This window comes from Chlorocebus sabaeus, chromosome 20 (genome assembly GCF_047675955.1).
Source record: "Chlorocebus sabaeus isolate Y175 chromosome 20, mChlSab1.0.hap1, whole genome shotgun sequence".
Taxonomy (NCBI): Eukaryota; Metazoa; Chordata; class Mammalia; order Primates; family Cercopithecidae; genus Chlorocebus; species Chlorocebus sabaeus.
The window spans coordinates 12,794,646-12,811,647 of NC_132923.1; the positions used below are offsets into that span (position 1 = coordinate 12,794,646).

At 41.2% G+C, this 17,002-nt stretch overlaps 1 protein-coding gene across 2 annotated transcripts in view; it reads left to right on the forward strand.

The window, feature by feature from the left end:
- Positions 1–15,732, forward strand: part of GOLPH3L (golgi phosphoprotein 3 like) — a 49,910-nt gene extending 34,178 nt beyond the window's left edge. For both annotated transcript variants that reach the window (XM_008019272.3, XM_037997999.2), the window contains exon 5: positions 13,182–15,732. In XM_008019272.3, the coding sequence (XP_008017463.2) occupies positions 13,182–13,609 (428 nt within the window). In that variant the 3' untranslated portion in view covers positions 13,610–15,732. The remainder of the gene's footprint in view (positions 1–13,181) is intronic.
- Positions 15,733–17,002: the final 1,270 nt, after the last annotated feature.

Sequence of the window (17,002 nt, forward strand, 5' to 3'; positions counted from 1 at the left end):
GATACCTAAAGTTTTCCAAAGCTTCACCTTATCTTCTGCCACCCCACCCCAAAAGCTCTTTAACAGTATTCTTCACAAGAAACTTTTAAAACATCTTTATAGAGAGGACAATGAGAATATTGGCATTGATGCAATCTATTATTCTTATTAGAATTTCCCAGTTTTAATTTGCCAAATAATATTTTATTGCATGGCCATTCTACATTTGTTTATCCAGTCATCAGTTGATGAATATTTGGATTATTTCCACATTTTGGCTGTTGTGAATAATACTGCTGTGAACATGCATGGACAAGTTTTTATTTGCACGTGTTTTCATTTATTGTGGGTGTGTAGCTAGGAGTAGATAACTGGGTCATATGGTAAATCAAGTAACATTTTTATTGTGGTAAAATATACGTAACATTTATTTATTTATTTATTTATTTATTTATTTATTTATTTTCCGAGATGGAGTCTTGCTCTGTCTCCCAGGCTGGAGTACAGTGACGCGATCTCAGCTCACTGCAACCTCTGCCTTCCAGGTTCAAGTGATTCTCCTGCTTCAGCCTCCCAAGTAGCTAGGATTACAGGCACGTGCCACCACACCCAGCTACTTTTTGTATTCTTAGTAGACAGGGTTTCACCATGTTGGCCAGACTGGTCTCGAACTCTTGACTTCATGATCTGCCCACCTTGGCCTCCCAAAGTGCTGGGATTATAGGTGTGAGCCACCACACCCAGCCAACATTTATTATTATTTTAGCCATTCTTAATGGCTTAAGTGTACAATTCTGTGAAATTAAATATATTTGCAGTATTTTGTAACCATCACCTCTATCTATACTATACCGAAAGCTTCCTCATCATTACCCCCTAAAACTCTGTACCTATTAAATGATAACTTCCTCTTTCTCTCTCCCCCTAGTCCCTGGCAACCTCTATTCTACTTTTTGTCTGTATGAATTTGCTTACTCTAGGTACCTCATATAAGTAGAATTATACAATATCTGTCATTACTTTGCCTAGCTTATTCACTAAGCATAATGTTTTCAAGGTCCATTCATGTCACAGCATATATCAAAATTTCATTCCTTTTTATGGTTGAGTGATATTCCATTGTATGTATATAACATTTTTGTTTATTCATCTGTTGATGGATTCCACCTTTTGGCTATTGTGAACAATGCTGCTGTGAACATTTATATACAAATATCTGTTCAAGTTCCTGCTTTTAATTCTTTTGGATATATACCTAGGAATAGAATTGCTGGGTCATATGGCAGTTTAACCTTTGAGAAATCACCAGACATTTCCACAGAGACTGCACCATTTTATATTCCCACCAGTAGTGCACCAGGGTTCCAATTTATCCACATCCTGATAACCACTTGTTCTTCTCTTTCTTTTCTTTTTTTAATTATAGGCATTCAAGTAGGTCTGAAATGTTATCTCATTGTGGTTTTGATTTTTATTTTCCAAATGAAAATAGTTTTCATGTCATTCCTATTGACTAAAAATATTGAGCATATTTTTATGTGCTTACTGACCATTTATATATCCTCTGTGGAGAAATATAAAATACTTTTTCCATTTTTAAGTTTGATAGTTTTGTTGTTGAGGGTTTTTTTGTATTTATTTATGAGATGGGGTCTCACTCTGTCACCCAGGATGGAGTGCAGTGGTGCGATCTTGGCTCACTGCAGTCTCTACCTCCCGGGCTCAAGGGTCCTCCCACCTCAGCCTCCCGAGTAACTGGGACTATGGGCATGCACCATCACACCTGGCTAATTTTTTGTAGTTTTGGTGGAGACGGGGTTTTGCTATGTCGCCCAGGTTGGTCTCTGAACTCCTAAGCTCAGACAGTCTACCCATCTTGGTCTCCCAAAGTGCTGGGATTTCAGGTGTGAACCACCGTGCCTGGCCAGAAGTTCTTTGTATATATTCTGGATATTAATCTTACCAAGAACAGCTCAGTCATGGCGACCCTAACCCAGAGGCGCTAGAGGAATTAAAGACACACATACACAGAAATATAGAGTGTGGAGTGGGAAATTAGGGGTCTCACAGCCTTCAGAGCTGAGAGCCTTGAACAGAGATTTACCTACATATTTATTGACAGCAAGCCAGTCATGAGGTTTACTAAAAGTATTCCTAGTGGGAAATAACGGGATGGGCTGAAATAAAGGGATGGGCCCTGGCTAGTTATCTGCAGCATGAACATGTCCTTAAGGCACAGATCGCTCATGCTATTGTTTGTGGTTTAAGAACACTTTAAGCAGTTTTCCACCATGGGTGGGCCAGGTGTTCCTTGCCCTCATTCTGGTAAACCCACAGTCTTCCAGTGTGGGTGTCAAGGCCATCACAAGCATGTCACAGTGCTGCAGAGATTTTGTTTATGGCCAGTTTTGGGGCCAGTTTATGGCCAGATTTTTGGGGCCTATTCCCAACATGTCCCCCTTCTTTGTTTTGCAAAGCAATAAAAGCAAAGGCAACTTTGTCAAGGTGAGCTACTTCTTACAGGAGTCAGGATCCGCATCTTCAGTCTATACAAAGACAAACAACACAGATTAATAACAATCATCATTGAAATCACAGAACTTCTAAGTGTTTTTATCCATTTTAATGGGTTACTAGCTGTTAATCCATCTGCAGCTCCTTCATGCACTCCAGTTCCTGGCATTAAGGTCAGGTGTGCCTGGGATGCCTTAAATATTTGTTCTTTTAATTTTACAATATCCAAAGACAAGTTTGTAGAGTGTCCTTCTAGATGCTTTTTTATTCTTTCCCAAATTTTGATCTCATTAAGTGCTATTAATAGTTTCCACAAATCCTTACGTTTAGCCCCTACAGCGGGCCATATCATTTGAGGTTGAGGTGCCACTCTATTGCCATGTTTCCAGATAATAGGAACTCTTGCCGTACTTCTTACCATTTCTACCATCTGATCATTTTGTTCAGACCAGCTGAACATAGTGTGGCCATGGCATGCAGACTGAGAGGTGCAATTCAAGCTAAACATCCCCTTAGGGGACCAATCAATAATGATTCCATAGGAATCGTTGCGCAGCACCTCTTCGTGTTCTACAATGCAATCTTCCTAAACAAGTATGTTCATTTTTTCTGGTCAGGTTCAATTTTGTTTACAAATAGGTTTTTGAGGGTGGTATGCCTCAATTATAGGAGCAGACTTATTATGGAAAATACTGAGATCAGAAAGCATGTGTAACTGTGTCATAGAGTGATTACATCCAGGCATTATTGCCAGCCAAGATTGATAAATATGCCCAATAAGTATAATTGTTCTCTGTGCCAGCCCTTGTTGAAGGAATACTCATGGCAGTGGTGATCACCGCTATCATAGCTATTGTTAAATTACTCATTGTGACTGGTTGTCCCGCTTTCCTCAGGTTTTCTTCCGCCATCTGTGACAGCTTCTTGATCTCTCCCCAGGTGGGTGGCTGTGTTCGACGGGTGTTGCTTGTGACAGCTGGGGTCCTCCTCAGCATCAGTCTCAACATGGCTGCAACCGGGGGGTCCTCGGGATCCTCCCGGAATCTCTTCCTCGGCATCTGTCTCATGATAAGGTTCCAGGTGTCTTGATGGCATCCAAATCAGTGTTGATTCGGTCCTGGAGAAACACAAGCATAACCTCTACCCCAAGTTATTGTTTTACCTATTTCCCAACTTTTTCTTATCAGATCTCTCCACCAAACCAGTTGTTTTGCTTCTGTCATTGCAGCTGGTTTCTATAGATGCTGTTCAGCTGCTGATAACATCTGGCCTTTAGGCAGTCTCGAAAAATTTGAAGTTAATAATGCTAGATTCAGTTGTATATTGGGTGTCATGTAATCCCTATTTCCCCCCTGTTTTGTTTTTGCAACTGCTGTTTCAGGGAGAGGTTCATTCTTTCCACTATGGCTTGTCCTTGAGAATTATATGGGATACCAGTAATGTGTTTAATATTCCATATGGAGAAAAATGTAGCTAGAGCTTGGCTAGTATAGCCTGGGACATTATCTGTTTTAGTAGAAGCTGGAATGCCCATCACCACAAAACACTGCAAAAGGTGATGTTTAACACAGGCAGAAGACTCTCCTGATTGGCATATAGCCCAGACAAAGGAGAAAAGGTGTCCACACATACGTGCACATAATCTAGTCTCCCAAATGAGGGAACATGTGTGACATCCATTTGCCAAAGAGAATTAGGTTCCAATCTTCGAGGATTAACTCCTCCTGTAAAAGATGAGGAATGTACCATTTGACAAGTTGGGCTTGCTGGATAATAACTTTAGCTTCTTTCCAGGTAATGCTATATCTGCATTTGAGACCAGAAGCATTAACATGGGTTAAATTGTGAAAGTGTTTGGCATTAGATACTGCATTAGCAACTGGGCAATCAGCCATTTGATTCCCTTCAGTTAAAGGTCCTGGAAGAGGTTTATGAGCCCTAATGTGAGTGATGTAAAAAGGGTGCATTCTACTCCTAACTGCTGTTTGCAGTTGGGTAAATAAAGTCATCAGTTGTTCATCTGTATGAAATTATAACTGAGCATTTTCAATTAACTGTGTGGAATGAACCACATATGAAGAATCAGAAATCACATTAATAGGCATATTAAAAGCAGTCAATACCTCAATTACAGCTACAAGCTCTGCTTTTTGAGCTGAAGTATAGTGCATCTGTAAAACTTTACCTTTAGAGCCAAAATAAGAAACTTTACCATTATCAGACCTATCTGTAAAAACATTCTCAACACCTTCAATTGGTTTAAATTTAGTTATCCTAGGGGGAATCCAATTAGTCAGTTTCAAAAATTGAAACAGTTTCATTTTAGGAAAAGGATTATCGAGAATACCCACAAAGTCAGCTAAATGGGTTTGCCAAGTAAGATTATTTATAAAAGCTTGCTGTATTTGTGCCTTTGTGAGAGGGACAACAATTTTTCCAGGATCATATCCATGTAATTTAACAATCCGAGTTCTCCCATTTTCTATCATAGTAGCGATTTGATCCAAATAAGGAGTTCGAGTCTGTGAATTAGTATGTGGAAGAAAAAGCCATTCTACCAAGTTCTGCTCTTAGACAATGACACCAGTAGGTGAATGCTGAGTTGGAAAAATTAACAAATCTAGAGTCTTCTCTGGATCTATTCTATTTATTTGAGCTTTATGGACTTGCTTTTCGATTTGCTGCAGCTCTGCCTCAACTTCTTTTGTTAATTGCCAAGGGCTAATGAGGCTAGAATCTCCTCTAAGGATGGAAAATAGATTACTCATGGCATAGGTAGAGATGCCTAGAGCAGGTTGTAACCAATTAATGTCCCCTAGTAATTTTTGAAAGTCATTTAATGTTTTCAGTTGATCCCTACGTATGGCTACTTCCTGTGGCACAATGGTAGTGTCATTTACTAAGGTCCCCAAGTAGGAGTAAAGAGTAGTAGTCTGAATTTTGTCAGGAGCTATAATTAAACCAGTGTGAGAAATCAAATTTTGCAAGTAATCATAACATTAGAGTAATATTTCTCGAGTGGGGGCAGCACAAAGTATATCATCCATATAATGAATAATGTAACACTGTGAAAATTTTTTATGAGTAGGTTCAATTGCTTGCCCTATATACATCTGGCAAATTGTTGGACTGTTTAACATGCCTTGTGGCAACACTTTCCAGTGAAAACGCTTAGCAGGCTGCAGGTTGTTTACCGCAGGAATTGTAAATGCAAACCATTCACAGTCTTGCTCAGCTAAGGGAATAGTAAAGAAACAGTCTTTTAAATCTATGACTATTAAAGGCCAATTTTTCGGAATTATAGCAGGAGAAGGCAATCCTGGCTGTAATGCCCTCATAGGTTGCATAACTGAGTTGGTGGCTCTAAGATCTGTTAACATTCTCCATCTATCTGATTTTTTCTTAATTACCAAAACTGGAGAATTCCAAGGGAAACATGTTGGAGCTATGTGTCCGTTTCCTAATTGTTTATTAACGAAGTCCTTTAAAGCCTCTAGTTTCCCTTTACTTAGCGGCCATTGTTCTATCCAAATTGGCTTATCTGTTAACCATTTTAAAGATATAGGTTCTGGAGGCTTAACAATGGCTACCATCAAAAATGATATCCTAAACCTTGGCAGGAACTTTGTCTTTCCCCTTGAAGTGGTTCCTTCAAACTTTGCAAATTTTTTCCTAGTCCCATACCAGGGACATGCCCCATTTCATGCATCATATGTTGACTTTGAGGGCTATGTAATTGCTAAGGAATTAGAACTTGTGCTCCCCATTGTAATAAATCTCTTCCCCATAAATTTATAGGTACAGAAGTTATAATTGGTTGAATAGTCCCAGGTTGTCCATTGGGCCCTTCACAATGCAAAGTATAACTACTTTGATATACGTCAAGGGCTTTACCAACTCCAACTATGTTAAATTGAGTGGGTTTAATTGGCCACACAGACGGCCAGTGCTGTAGAGAAATGATGGAAATGTCTGCTCCTGTATCTACCAAACATTTAATGTTCTTTCCCTGAATAGTTATTTCACAGGTAGGACATTTATCAGTAATTTGATTCATCCAATAAGCAGCTTTGCCTTGTTTATTTTTGCTTCCAAATCCTCCTGTTCATTTAATTTCACTTTTCCCCATTCCCACATAAGGCACAATCAGGAGCTGTGCTATATGCTCTCCTGGCTCTGCTTTCCAGGGAACAGAAGTAGATATAACAATTTGAATTTCCCCATTGTAATCTGAATCAATGACTCTTGTATGTATTTGTACTCCTTTTAAACTTAAACTAGACCTTCCTAGAAGTAATTCTATCATCCTCGCTGGCAAGGGTCCACAGACTCCTGTTGGGACCTTTTGCGGGAGTTCCCCAGGCAGAAGGCTCACAGCTTTTGTGCAGCATAAATCTACTGCAGTACTACTGGCTATGGCGGGGGACAGATATTGTACAGGGGTGAGGGAATGGCCTAAGCTGGAAATGCCCTGGTTAGGAACGGGCCTGAGATGGGCACCTCATGGCGTTTCCCAAATTTAAAAGGAAAAGGCTCAAATATAGCTATAATATTGCCCTATTGATCTGGGGGGTGTATCGTAACAAGGAACTGCTTGCTGATTATTTCTTCTGCTTCTTCAAATTTGTTTGTTTTTGGGTTTTTTTTTTTTTTTTTTTTAACGGAATGTCTTGCTCTGTTGCCCAGACTGGAGTGCAGTGGCACAATCTTGGTTCACTGCAACCTCTGCCTCCTAGGTTCAAGCAATTCTCCCTGCCTCAGCCTCCTGAGTAGCAGGGATTACAGGCTCCCACCACCACACTGGCTAATTTTTGTATTTTTAGTAGAGATAGGGTTTTGCTATGTTGGCCACGCTGGTCTTGAACTCCTAACCTCAAGTGACCCCACCCACCTTGGCCTCCCAAAGTGCTGGGATTACAGGCATGAGCCACCATGCCTGGCCCCCCGACTAAATCCAACATAGGAGGCTGAGGCAGGAGAAATATTTTTTTATTTCAGTTATTATAAGTTTTAGCTGCAGAATTTCCTTTTGGTCCCTTTCTCTATATCTTTATTGATATTATTTTGTTTATACATTGTTCTCCTGTCTTTATCCTTTTTTTTTGAGCATCTTTAAGACAGTTGTGGCCAGGCACGGTGGCTCACACCTGTAATCCCAGCACTTTGGAAGGCCAAGGCGGGTGGATCACTTGAGGTCAGGAGTTCAAGACCAGCCTGGCCAACATGGTGAAACCCCATCTGTACTAAAAATACAAAAATTAGCTGGGCGTGGTGGCGGGCACCTGTAATACCGGCTACTTGGGAGGCTGAGGCAGGAGAATCACTTGAACCTGGGAGGTTGCAGTGGGCCAAGATTGTGCCATTGCACTCCAACCTGGGCAACAAGAGTGAAACTCCGTCTCAAAAAATAAAATAAAATAAAAGATAGTTGTAGTGGGTGTGGTGGCTCACACCTGTAATCCCAGTACTTTGGGAGGCCCAGATGGGAAGATCACTTGAGTCCAGGAATTTGAGATTAGCCTGGTCAACAGTGAGACCTCGTCTCTACAAGACACAAAATTAGCTGAACATGGTGGTACACGCCTATAGTCCCAGCTACTCAGGAGGCTGAGACATGAGGATCACTTGGGCTGGGGAGGTGGTGGCTGCAGTGAGTCAAGATCACACCACTCCACTCCAGCCTGGCAACAAAGCAAGACCCCGTCTCAAAAAAAAAAAAAAAAAGGTTGCTTTCAAGTTTTTCTCCAGTAAATCCAACATAGGAGGCTGAGGCAGGAGAATCGCTTGAACCCGGGAGGCAGAGGTTGCAGTGAGCCGAGATCGTGCCATTGCACTCTAGCCCGGGCGATAGTACGAGACTCTGTCTCAAAAAAAAAAAAAAAAAAAGCCCGGGCCTGGTGGCTTACGTCTGTAATCCCAGCACTTTGGGAGGCTGAGGCAGGCGGATCACGAAGTCAGGAGTTCCAGACCAGCCTGACCAACATGGTGAAACCCTATCTCTACTAAAAATACAAAAAAATTAGCCGGGCATAGTGACGTGTGCCTGTAATCCCAGCTACTCGGGGGGCTAAGGCAGGAGAATAGCTTGAACCTGGGAGGCGGAGGTTGCAGTGAGCTGAGATCGCGCCACTGCACTCCAGCTTAGGCAACAGAGCAAGACTCTGTCTCAAAAACAAAAAGATTTATACCAAGTTTAATTCCAAGGAAAATTTACTTCTGTATTACTCTATTCCCTCTCCCTCCTTTTGTGTTAATATTGCTATATGTTTCTTTTCTTTTTGGGTTTTTTTTGGCTTTGGGGTTTTTGTTTCTTTTTTTTTTTTTAGACAAAGTTTCACTATGCTACCCAGGCTGGTCTTAAACTGCTGGGCTCAAGCAATCTGCCTACCTCGGCATCCCAAAGTTCTGGGATTACAGGCATGGGCCCACCATGCCAATATTGTTACATGTGTTACATCTATATGTGTTACAAATTCAACAATTCATTGTTGTAATTATTAAAGAAGAGAAGAAAGCACAAATATATACTTACAGAGTTTGTTATATTAACCTCCTTATTTACCATTTCTGGTTTTCTTCATTTCTTCCGGCGGATTCAAATTACCATCTGTTGTCATTTTGCTTACTCCAGTGCAACTTTTTTCCCACCCTCTTTCTTTGTGCTATTATTACATTTCTATATGTTATAACCTTGTGCAAAAGTTTAAAAAGTTAAAAATTATAACTCAACAATAACAATTATATAAATATTGTTTTGTGCAATTGCTTTATAAATCAGTTGAGATGAAGTATTCAATTATACCATCCTTTTTATTACTTACATAATTACTTTTACTGTTTGTTCATGTGGATTCAAATTACTGTCTAGTGTGTCCTGCTCTCAGCCTTAACAATTTTCCTTTAGTTTAGTATTAAGATTTCTTATAAGGCAGGTCTGCTAGCAGTGAACTCTTTCAGATATTTTTTATCTAGGAATGTATTTATTTTTTCTCCTTTTTAGAAATTTTTCTTTGCCTTCATTTTTTTTTGTTTTGGTTTTGGGTTTTTTGTTTTTTTTTTTCCTTTGAGACAGTGTCTCACTCTGTCACCCAGTCTGGAGTGCAGTGGCGCGCGATCTCAGTTCACTGCAACCTCCACCTCCTGGGTTCAAGTGATTCTCCTGCCTCAGCCTCCTGAGTAGCTGGGACTACAGGTGCATGCCACCACACCTGCTTTGCTTTTATTTTTGAAAGATAGTTGCCAGTTATAAGAATCTTGGCTAATAGTTTCTACCCTCACTTTGAATAAGTCTACTCATTCTTCTGGCCTGCATTTTTTCTAATGGGAAGACAGCTGTTAAGCTTATCAAACTTCCACTGTGATGTGATCAGTCATTTTTCTCTTCTGCTTTCATGATTTTCCACTTATTTTTGGCTTTCAGCATTTTTACTATGATGTTGGATATGGGTCTCTTTGTGTTCATCCTACTTGGAGTTTGTTGAGCTTCTCAAATGTGTGGTTGAGTGTTTTTCATCATATTTGGCAGGATTTTAGCCATTACTTCCTTGAGTATTTTTTCTGCCTCTTTCTCTCCTTCTGGTGCTTCCATTTTATGTATGTTTGTCAAGTTGATGATATTTCGCATTTCTCTGAGTCTGTTCATTTTTCTTCATTCTTTTCTCCTTCTTCATATTACATAATCGCTTTGATCTCTAAGTTTGCTGATTCTTTATTTTGCCAGCTCAGATCTCTTGTTGGGTCCCTTGAGTGAATTTTTCATTTTGTTTGTTGTACTTGTTTTTTTTTTGAGTCTTGCTCTGTCACCCAGGCTGGAGTGTAATGGTGCGATCTTGGCTCACTGCAACCTCCGCCTCCTGGGTTCGAGTGATTCTCCTGCCTCAGCCTCCTGAGTAGCTGGAACTACAGGCACACAGCACCATACCCAGCTAATTTTGTATTTTTAGTAGAGACAGGGTTTCACCATATTGGCCAGGCTAGTCTCAAACTCCTGACTTCCAGTAATCTGCCTACCTCAGCCTCCCAAAGTGCTGGGATTACAGACGTGAGCCACCATGCCCCGTCTGTTTGTTGTACTTTTAAACTCTTGGATTTCTAAATGGTTTTTTTGTTTTTGTTTTTGTTTTTGAGATGGAGTCTTGCTTTGTTGCCCAGGCTGGAGTGCAGTGGTGCTATTTCGGCTTATTGCAGCCTCCACCTCCCAGGTTCAAGCAATTCTCTGCCTCAGCCTCCTGAGCAGCTGGGATTACAGGTTCCCACCACACCTGGCGAATTTTTGTATTTTTAGTAGAGATGGGGTTTCGCCATGTTGGCCAGGCTGGTCTTGAACTCCTGGCCTCAAATGATCCACCCACCTCGGCCTCCCAGAGTGTTGGGATTACAGGCATGAGCCACCGCACCCGGCCTAAATGGTTCTTTTTTATAATTTCTGTCTTTATTGATATTCTCTGTGTGATGAGTGATGGTTTCTCCTAGGTCTTTGAACATATTTATAAAAGCTGCTTTGTAGTCTTTGTAAAGTCCAACATTTTAGCGTTCTCAAAGGCAGTTTCCATTGCCTGCTTTTTTTCTTCTGAATGGGTCAGTGGGTCACAATTTATTCTTTGTATACTTCATACCTTTTTGTCAAAAACTGGACATTTTAGATAATCGTGCACCTCTGGATAGTATACTGTAGCTGTCCCCAACCTTTTTGGCACCAGGACAGGTTTCATGGAAGATAATTTTTCCACTGGGGTGGGGGACGAGGGGATGGTTTCAGTATGATTCAAGTGCTTTGCATTTATTAGAGTCTAACAAGGAACATGGAACCTAGATCCCTGCCATGTGCAGTTCACAATAGGGTTCACACTCCTGTGGGAACCTAATGCCACTGCTGAGCTGACGGGAGGTGGAGCTCAGCTTTACCCACCCATGGCTCACCTCCTGCTGTGCAGCCGGGTTCCTAACAGGCTACGGACCAGTACCAGTCCATGATCCAGGGGTTGGAGACACCTGCTATACTGGTTTCTCCTTCCACTAGAGGTTGATTGTGTTGTTTGCTTGGTAATTTGTTTCATTAGTGACTTGCCTGCAGTAGCTCTCTGAAGTCTGTTTCTCTTGTACTGTGCAGCCTCTGATGTCACCACTCATATTTTCTTGTTTTTATCTTTTGGCCTAACTCCCTATGTGTTGCCAGTGGGTCAGTAGAAGCCACTTATTAGTCAAAGGTTGTGCTTAAGACCTTTTAGCCAATTAAATTTTTTTATCCTTTACTGTTGGATATGTGTGTGTGATTTTGACACAGCCATCACAAATCAGGGAGTTTACATTTTGCCCCACATTCAGCAAGGAACTAGCAACTTAGAAGTTCCCTCTCTGATTTCTTCTGAGAGAGAGTACATCCTTGGATATACACCAGGGGTGCATGTGATTTCTTTATTTTTATTTTTTATTTTTCATTTCTTGAAATGAAGTCTCGCTCTGTTACTCAGGCTGGAGTGCAGTGGCGCAATCTCAGCTGACTGAAACCTCTGCCTCCTGGGTTCAAACGATTCTCCTGCCTCAGCCTCCCAAGTAGCTGGGACTAGAGGCATGCACCACTATGCCTGGCTATTATTATTATCTTTAAGTTTAGCTTCCTAGGAGTTGCCTCTGAGTTAGTGTAGCTTATTGTTCAGCCAGTGTTTGGTCAGTGGTTGTGCTTTAGCCCTTGGTGCCAGTGAAGCATCCACCCTTTTTGATAGATCTATGTGTGGCCTGGGGAATACTCTCAAGTCAAGCCCCACGTCCTGCTCTGATTGCTTCTGAGTGGGTGCAGCCTGGTGCAAGCACACATTCTTCCCAACCCCCAGTGTTGGCCATGATTCCAGAAGGGCTTTTCTTGGCTGTTTCTCTGGTTCCGCCTGTTAAACTTCTGGAGGCTTTGCCATTTGGGTTTGTCATACCAGTGCCATAGAGCTAGCAGCACCCTTATAATTGCTTTCCACCAAGATCTCTATGGTTTTCAACACCCTTAGGCATAGATTCTCCACCCTGTGTTCCAAATAAAGTCAGTCCTCTCAGGCAGAGCTTTGGAGCTCTTCATTCTTCAGGCCTTCCTTCCCTCCTGTGCAGAACTTCTGCACAAGGGCCCACTTCTCCTATAGTGATACCCGCCTGTTCTATGAGTAGGTGCTGGGAGAAAGAGGTGTTAGCCCCTGGTCTTCTTGGCTTGCCTTTTCTGTTGCAGAATCTCTAATCTATGAACAAACTGGAATGGGAGCAATTGAAGTCTCAATATTGTCAGCCTACCAGGCCTGGGATAGAGCTTCTGATCTACAAATAGGGTAGGGAACCTCAGTCCTCTCAGCTTCACCAGCAAATAGAAGTTCTGCAATACGGAGTAGAAATCATTTGGGAGAGACTGGTGTCCTAAAGAGAATTTCAAAAATACATAAATAATTACAGTGTCACAGAGAGGTCACATAAGAACAGAAATAAAGTCCATAAGCTCTAGCAATATGGAAGTCCTTGGTGACATTTTTTGAAGCTGGTTTAATGTGAAATATGGTTAGAGTCAAAGCCAGATTATAAAGGACTAAGGATTAAATGAATTGAGGAATGAAGATTATGCTTTTAATCATTTTAGCCACTCAAGGTTCCAGATAACTACATGTTTCATTTTGCTTTTCTGTTTCTGTTCATTATGTCCTATTTCTTTTTTCTCATAGGTGAGACCTGGAACCCCTTCAAATTACAGTACCAGCTGAGAAATGTACGAGAGCGCATTGCAAAGAACCTAGTAGAGAAGGGTATTCTAACCACAGAGAAGCAGAATTTCCTGCTATTTGACATGACTACTCATCCAGTGACCAATATAACAGAGAAACAGCGCCTAGTGAAAAAACTTCAAGATAGTGTACTAGAGCGGTGGGTAAATGACCCTCAGCGTATGGACAAGCGAACACTAGCACTCCTGGTGCTAGCTCACTCCTCTGATGTGCTAGAGAATGTCTTCTCCTCTCTGACAGATGACAAGTATGACGTAGCAATGAATCGAGCCAAGGACTTAGTAGAACTGGACCCTGAAGTGGAAGGGACAAAGCCTAGTGCCACAGAAATGATCTGGGCGGTGCTGGCAGCCTTCAATAAATCTTAAAGCCAGCAGGTGGATTTCTCCTTTTCCCCTGCTGGCTGGTGACTGTCAGAGACCCCATCACTGAGTTTTGTGTGATGAGATGTTTTCATCATTTTTGTTTCCTTTTCTTGAATCAGACTTGTGATTTGGGGAGAACAACTTCAGGGCTTCTCCACAGACCTTGACCATTATAAGCAGACCTTATTTCTCCCTACACTTCCACTCCATAGGTAAATAAACTGGGTGAACCGACACGCACCCAATGAACATTTTCTCCCATTTCTTGGTTTAGTTTCACCCAGTGTGCTTTTGGATAAGCAGAAATATCTAAATGGGATTTTGAGTTCTCCAGCTATAGAATGTGAATGAGATAAAAAGCGAACTGTCTATTATGTTTTTCTAAGTTTGTTTTCTATCTTAAATACATGTTTTCACAGCCTTTGTCTCTCAGACTCTGCTAAATAATGTAGCTTATTGAAATAACTGTCGCTGAATAAGGAGCAATGAGAAACAAAACTAATTTTTGGAGCTGATGGTCTCTGGAATTGCATATCCTGCTAGTGATTTTCTCATCTTTCCTTTTCTAACCTAATGAGAATGTCCCAGATTCAATTACCTGGATCTCAAAGTCCTAGAGCCAGAAATACATTCTCTCATCCCTCTTAGCATTCTCTTGCTCCCTCATTCACTAGGGCAAAAGTCTAAATGAAGAAAAGAAAAGTCTCTCTCAACACCTCATTCATGCAATCAGCATTAGAATTTGTAAGGAAGGAAGGGAGGTGGCATGAAAATTTCCATTCTTGGAGTATACGACTGTCCTGTTTACCCCAGGCCCCTTTTTTTTTTTTTTTTTTTTTTTGAGACAAGGTCTTGCTGTTGCCCAGGGAGGAGTACAGTGGTGCAATCACAGCTGACTGCAGCCTTGACCTCCAGGGATCAAGGATCCTCCTGTCTCAGTCTCCCAACTAGGTGGGACTACAGGCACATGCCACCATACTCGACTTTTTTTTTTTTTTTTTTTTTTTTTTTTTTTTTTAGAGAGACAGAGTCTCGCTTTGTTGCCCAGGCTGGTCTTGAATTCCTGGGCTCAAGCAATTCTTCCACCTCAGCATCCCAAAGTGCTGAGATTACTGGCGTGAGCCACCGCACCCACCCCTCCAGACTACTTTAAATGTCTCTGCTGTGACTGAATTGAAGGAATTGTAAGTTTCAGTTGCTGAATATATCAGTATATCTGAACTCCAGATCTTTTTATTTCCTATTTTTGGCTTTCTACATAAATTGATAAAATCTATCTATATTTAAGGGTTCTGGGAGTAGTTTTGTCTATATTTAATCCATAGATGTATTCCTAGTCATCAGTCTTATTTCAGTAAAACCATCTTTCTGGCCAAATCTCTTAACACTTTTTTTTACTGCAGTAGTGAGGGCAATGAGAAGCTTTATTAAGAAAGATCCTATTTAAAGGGCTAAGTTGGTGTTGAAAGCATGCTGACATAAAGTCCAGTATTTGAGGATATAAAGAGGACGGGCACTGAGTTGTGCTGATGTTAAGCATTTATTATACTTTAATGGGATAGTGCTTCTTGACCATTATAGAACAACAAGCTGTCAAAGGGCTAATACAGATGACCCAGACCTGACATTAAATCCTCTTGATTAGAAATAATTAAATGAATGATTTATTCATTTATCTCCTCTGCCAAATATACTTAGCCCCACAAAAATTCCCCAGCTCAGTTAACATTTTTTTGTTTTTCACTTTAGGCATCTCTTAGGTAAATAGAGATATAAATTGTAATAGGAAACAATCTGTAAATGTGAAACTGAATAGAGCTTCAGTCTGGCTCTCTAATAGGACAAAAGCCAGTCCACGTGTTGTCTCTACCTGATTTAGCTTTTTCTTTTCTTTGAACAATTCGGCATGAATTGAAACCAGGTTTTCCTGTGGAAAGTTATAGCTTGATTGGGGGATAGAAGTTGAATTGAGTTCTTTCTTGAAACTCTTAGTGTTTATTTTTATATTATATCTCAAGACGAGGATATCTTCAGTTTGAATCTGCATAATGTTCACTGCCAAACTCCTTCTCATGTAATGCTTATGGCCTTCACATTTCTGTATAATAAAGATCAGTTATCAGCTCTCTGGTCTCTCTGTGCACAATTTTATAACTTAATTTGTTTTAATTGGAAATAAGGACTTTCTATACAAGGCTAATAATTGCCTCCTCCTTTACACTAGCATACCAGCCTGTTTTATCCTATGTAGAAAATGAAGGATACAAAACCAATTGTAACATACTTAGGCTGAGGGGCAGGACACGTCAAAGCTGACCAGATGAACACCACCTAATGCTATAAAGCCTAAATAGTGTCTCCATCTCAATCAAAATAAATTAACCAATTATACCATTATTACCATGAAGAGAATGAATACGATCTGTCCTACTAATACTTGCAAATGACACCTGAATTTAGGAGCTGAAAGTCTTTTTTTGTTTTGTTTTGTTTTGTTTTTTTGAGATGGAGTCTCGCTCTGTCGCCCAGGCTGGAGTGCGGTGGCGCAATCTCCACTCACTGCAAGCTCCGCCTCCCGGGTTCACGCCATTCTCCTGCTTCAGCCTCCCGTATGGCTGGGACTACAGACGCCCGCCACCGCGCCCGGCTAATTTTTGTATTTTTAGTAGAGGCGGGGTTTCACCGTGTTAGTCAGGATGGTCTCGATCTCCTGACCTCGTGATCCGCCCATCTCGGCCTCCCAAAGTGCTGGGATTACGGGCGCGGTCCGGGCCAGAATTGTTTATACTTTTCTAATATTTTTATTTAAGACAAAGTACTGTTTCCATAAGTCATGCTTTATACAATGTTTCTCAAAGTATATTGCAAAGACAATTGCACCGAAACCTATGTGTGAGATAGGAGGGTACCTTGCTAAAATGCAGATCCTAGTAAATCAGTCTCTGGAGTTAGGAGGAAGCTGCATTTTAAAGAAATTCTCAGCCAGGCATGATGGCTCATGCCTGTAATCCCAGCACTTTGGGAGGCCGCGATGGGCGGATCATCTGAAGTCAGGAGTTCAAGACCAGCCTGGCCAACACGGTGAAACCCCATCTCTACTAAAAATACACAGTAAGCCGGGCGTGGTGGCGCACTCCTGTAATCCCAGCTACTTGGGAGGCTGAGGCAGGAGAATTACTTGAATCCGGGAGGCGGAGGTTGCAGTGAGCCGAGATCACGCCTGTACACTCCAACCTGGGCGATAGAGCAAGACTCTGCCTCAAAGAAAAAGAAACTCTCTAAAAGCTTGCATGTTAAAATTTGAGAATGCCACTCTATATCTTATTGTCTATAATTCGTTCATCAAAAACTATTGAGTACTTACAAATTGATGGGCACTTGCTAGGCACTGACAAT